This window comes from Sinocyclocheilus rhinocerous, unplaced genomic scaffold (assembly GCF_001515625.1).
Source record: "Sinocyclocheilus rhinocerous isolate Xijiao unplaced genomic scaffold, SAMN03320098_v1.1 scaffold2232, whole genome shotgun sequence".
NCBI lineage: Eukaryota > Metazoa > Chordata > Actinopteri > Cypriniformes > Cyprinidae > Sinocyclocheilus > Sinocyclocheilus rhinocerous.
The window spans coordinates 321,116-326,083 of record NW_015662925.1 but is presented as its reverse complement, the minus strand read 5'-3'; the positions used below and the strand labels follow the sequence as shown (position 1 = coordinate 326,083).

Genomic DNA, 4,968 nt, shown 5'->3' with positions numbered 1-4,968 from the left:
TATATATATATATATACATACACACAGATTGGTCTTCTCTAGACCTCTATTTGGTAAAAAAACACATTTATTTAAAATGACCTGATCACAATATATTTTATACACTATTGCTTTCCAGACGTCGGCTCGTAGGATGGGAACGTCCCTGCTCTTCCAGCTGTCGGTTCATGAGCGAGAGTTGGACCTCGTGTTTCTTGACCACAGCTATGCCAAACCCTGGAATGCCCACCCGGATGCCAGCAGCGCGCGGCCCACCCGCATGCTGTTCGTCACCCCGCGGCGGCAGCCGGAGCCTTCTGTGTGAGTGAAGAATTCTGGATTATCAGTGGCGGGAGATATTTTGCCTGGTTTACACTTGGAATTGACACCTGTTTTGGGTGATCTGATCACAAGTTATCAAGTGCAAGTTAGCATCTCAAATCATTTCTCCTGGAGCTCAAATGTGTCTGATAATAGTGTAGCGCACTAGCGCTGTCTGCTTGTGATCAGATTGCCTGAAACAAATGTTACATCACTGGTTTGCAACTATGTTCATTATTTAGATTATTTTATTTAGGGCCCTATGGATTCCAAAATGAATTCCGCTTGTTTGTTTTAATTAATTAATTCATTGCAGGGTTGATGTTTACGGTGCAAGCGTCCCATTTTTGCAGGAACCGCAGAGCCTCCGTGTGGGGCCTGAGGACCATGTTCCGTCCTGGAGGAGAGAGAGACTTCCAGACGTCGGCTCGTAGGATGGGAACGTCCCTGCTCTTCCAGCTGTCGGTTCATGAGCGAGAGTTGGACCTCGTGTTTCTTGACCACAGCTATGCCAAACCCTGGAATGCCCACCCGGATGCCAGCAGCGCGCGGCCCACCCGCATGCTGTTCGTCACCCCGCGGCGGCAGCCGGAGCCTTCTGTGTGAGTGAAGAATTCTGGATTATCAGTGGCGGGAGATATTTTGCCTGGTTTACACTTGGAATTGACACCTGTTTTGGGTGATCTGATCACAAGTTATCAAGTGCAAGTTAGCATCTCAAATCATTTCTCCTGGAGCTCAAATGTGTCTGATAATAGTGTAGCGCACTAGCGCTGTCTGCTTGTGATCAGATTGCCTGAAACAAATGTTACATCACTGGTTTGCAACTATGTTCATTATTTAGATTATTTTATTTAGGGCCCTATGGATTCCAAAATGAATTCCGCTTGTTTGTTTTAATTAATTAATTTTTTTGGCAAATACATTTTTAGTAATCAAGTCTAATTGAAATCATGAAACGTGTACAATTTAACAATAATTTATTTGAATTTTAAAACGTAAAATTTTTTGACCCTTATATTTTGCTGTTGTATTTTTTTCATTATTATTTCTGTATAATATTTGTATTATTTTCCCCAAATTCTGTGTTTTCCATTGTTAGTTGCATATTTGTGTATTTTAGTTTCCATGGTCCTAATAAAGTTACTATTATTAAAACGTTATTGAAAAAAAAAACATGCATTTTATATCATTTTAGGCTATATATATATATATATATATGTATATGTAGGCTCTTTTGGAAAAATGCATTAACCAAAAAAAAAAATTGGTTCTTTGGTCAAAAAAGGTTCCCGACCCCTGTCCTAGACCGTATACTAGATGTCTTCTAAGGGTCCTAAGATCTGTACCTGATCACTTCTTACCCAAACCTGACGTGCATATTTTTTTTTTTTAAACAAAAGAAAAACTCAACCCGAGTAAAATACGAAATCCCACATCAGATCTTCTTACCTTTTTTGTAGGTGAAATTCATTCTCTCATCCTGCTTCTTGGCACTTTAGGTTTGGTAATTTACAGTTTACAGACAAGAGAGGAGAAGGGAAGAAATAATTATGATATCATAGAATTACTTGATATGTTTTTTTGTTTTTCAAATTGAATTTTAAAACGTAAAATTTTTTGACCCTTATATTTTGCTGTTGTATTTTTTTCATTATTATTTCTGTATAATATTTGTATTATTTTCCCCAAATTCTGTGTTTTCCATTTAAATTTTTCCATTTCAGTGGTTTAATTATTTTTTAATTCATAACATTTTATCATTTCAATTATTTAGTACATTTTTTACAGTAATATACCTTAATCAGATGTGCTTTAATTTTCTGGAACATGACTGTATATAAATTTATTAGCAAAAATAGTGGTAATCAAATGAAACCATAAAACATTAACAATTTGTGAATCAATCAATTATTTTTTTATTGAAATCATGAAACGTGTACAATTTAACAATAATTTATTTGAATTTTAAAACGTAAAATTTTTTGACCCTTATATTTTGCTGTTGTATTTTTTTCATTATTATTTCTGTATAATATTTGTATTATTTTCCCCAAATTCTGTGTTTTCCATTTAAATTTTTCCATTTCAGTGGTTTAATTATTTTTTAATTCATAACTTTTTATCATTTCAATTATTTAGTACATTTTTTTTACAATAATATACCTTAATCAGATGTGCTTTAATTTTCTATATATATATATATATATACATACACACAGATTGGTCTTCTCTAGACCTCTATTTGGTAAAAAAACACATTTATTTAAAATGACCTGATCACAATATATTTTATACACTATTGCTATTTATCACAATGGGAAGAAAATACTTTCCACATGTTTTTTAGACCTTGAGAATGAATGTAAACACAACTTGTTTGTTCACTATTGAACTCCAAAGACTAGCAACCTTTTAATTTAGGGCCCCATTAAATTTGCTTGTGTCTTTCATTTTATTTTTTCTGGATTATGTTTTATGATATATTACAATTTTATCATCAAAATGGTGTCTAATTAAATGTATTAATAAAACTTTAACAATTGAATCAATCTTTTAAATTGTAATCAAATGAAAATATGACAATTCATTTGGATGAAAAATATCTTGGTTGTATGAAAGTCCTTAAAATATTATTATTACTTTAAGAAGTAAATTTTAGTATACAGTAGTAGTAATATATTTCTGTCACAATTTCTTCAAGTTAAACTTAACTTTTATTTTGATTGTTTGTCATGCAGATCTTTCAGTTTTACTTTGTTTCAGTGTGTGTTTGATGGTAGTTTTTCTCAAATAAATGTGACTCTCAGAGCAGCTCTGGAGATAAGTTTACCTCCTTATATATTGAGACACAGACGCTAAAAACACTGCAAGCGTCACATGTTTGCGTTTGTGTAGTAGATGAAACTATGCCACTCATTCACTCAGACGTGCACAGATCATGCAGACTTATAGTGGCATGCACCGACTGGCTGCTGTCGTGTTTATTTCTGCTGTGTGTGATAGACTGTTAGATTAATCCTTATCGAGTAAAAATGTCCAGAGCTTATCATTGATATCAACATAACTTTTATCGTGATCTCGATATGATTGTTTATAGCCCAGTCCTACCCGAGGCTACTAATATCAGTATCAGTTGGATGTCAACAAACAAAAGATATGAGATGCATTGTTCCTTTTTAAAAGTTGATAATCCTATTTGTTTACCTGCCACAAAACCAAATGAGAAACATCATGATGGATAGATGGTTGTTCTAATGCAAAAGTGCTCTCTCTCTTACTCTGTCTCTGCTCTTCACAGGCCAGTAATGAACCTGTCTTACGCAGAATAGCTGTGGATAAATGTGCTCGTAAGGTCCGCCACGCTCTGGCCAGCATCAACTGGGACATAAAGCTGACTCAGTGGCTTCATAGCACACTTGTGGAGTCTTTGAGTCTTGCTATGCTGGCCGCTTACCTTGATGTACTGCAGACACTCAAAAGCAAGGTGGGATGCCTTATTATCATATTACCACGGTTTGTGTAGAGTCCATAGGAAGAGGTTACACTGTTTTTTATTCTTCTCTTATGACATCTCCACATTTACCCTTATAGGTACCATCCCTGATTGACAGGATGTTGCTGTCATCCTCTGTAAAAACAGGAGCGGCAGGAGCTGAGGCTCTTTCTCTGCTCCTTAAGCGGCCATGGGACCCTGCTGTGGGTGTACTATCACACAACAAACCAGTATGTACTGCACTTTATTTTGTTCTTTTAATATAATTGTAATAATGTCCCCTTTCAGGTCGTGGGTCATGTGTCTTTTTGCTGTGAAATATAAACTATTTCTTATAAAGTAAATGTAACTTTTATGTTGTTGGTGATATTTCAAGATGAACTCTTACAAAATATCTCAAAACAAATACATTTTTATTCATCTATTGTAACAAGAACAACTAATATAAACTAAAAATGATTAACAGGCGCAAGCGTAGGCAGAGTTTCTATTTATAACACGTGTTTGCAGCGTTGAGCAATGTAGCCAATCACAGACATATCTGTTGATTTCTGGAACGCAATGACCAATCAGAGGTGTCTAATCCACTCACCGCTCAAACGCCGGAGTTCCTGTGCAGTGCTGAAATTTGCGTGCTCACGAATCCTCTCATTAACACACGAATTATGAGCATTATTATGAACGATTCATTGTACATATATTCATTGTGGTATAACAGAGCTTTGTGAGATCGCGATGAACTGAGATGTCAGCTTTTTAGAGATTATAAAGGGAGCGCTCTTTGCTCGCATTCTGCCATTCCAAACCATGCACGCCGCAGCCTATGCTTGCTTTTAGTTAAAAATAACAGTGGGTTTTGAATGTTGATGCTTTAATAACACATATTTTATCAGGAGCGTTTATGCTGGGATTTTGTGGTTAGGCGTTAGGGTTGTGACGGTGAGGAAATTTTCCCACCGGTTAATCGACGTGTGACAACACCGGTAATACCGGTATCACCGCGGGGGCGTTCCCTCTTTTTCTAGCTTTCCTTCGCTTTTAAATAGCTTGTAAAAGCGGCGTGCGCATTTTACTTTCACTTTGAAATAGCAGCAATTCGGCATAAAGCAATTGTTAATTTTTAGTTCGTTTGAATTTTCCCTCTTTTCCTCGCTTTCCGTCGCTTTTAAATA

At 35.8% G+C, this 4,968-nt stretch overlaps 1 protein-coding gene across 1 annotated transcript in view; it reads left to right on the top strand.

Moving 5' to 3' along the window:
- The window catches only part of LOC107728360 (KAT8 regulatory NSL complex subunit 3-like), a 22,268-nt gene that overhangs the window by 5,685 nt on the left and 11,615 nt on the right, over positions 1-4,968 (top strand). The window contains exons 3-4 of the mRNA XM_016538498.1: positions 3,602-3,787; positions 3,895-4,026. Of these exons, the coding sequence (XP_016393984.1) occupies positions 3,602-3,787; positions 3,895-4,026 (318 nt within the window). The remainder of the gene's footprint in view (positions 1-3,601; positions 3,788-3,894; positions 4,027-4,968) is intronic.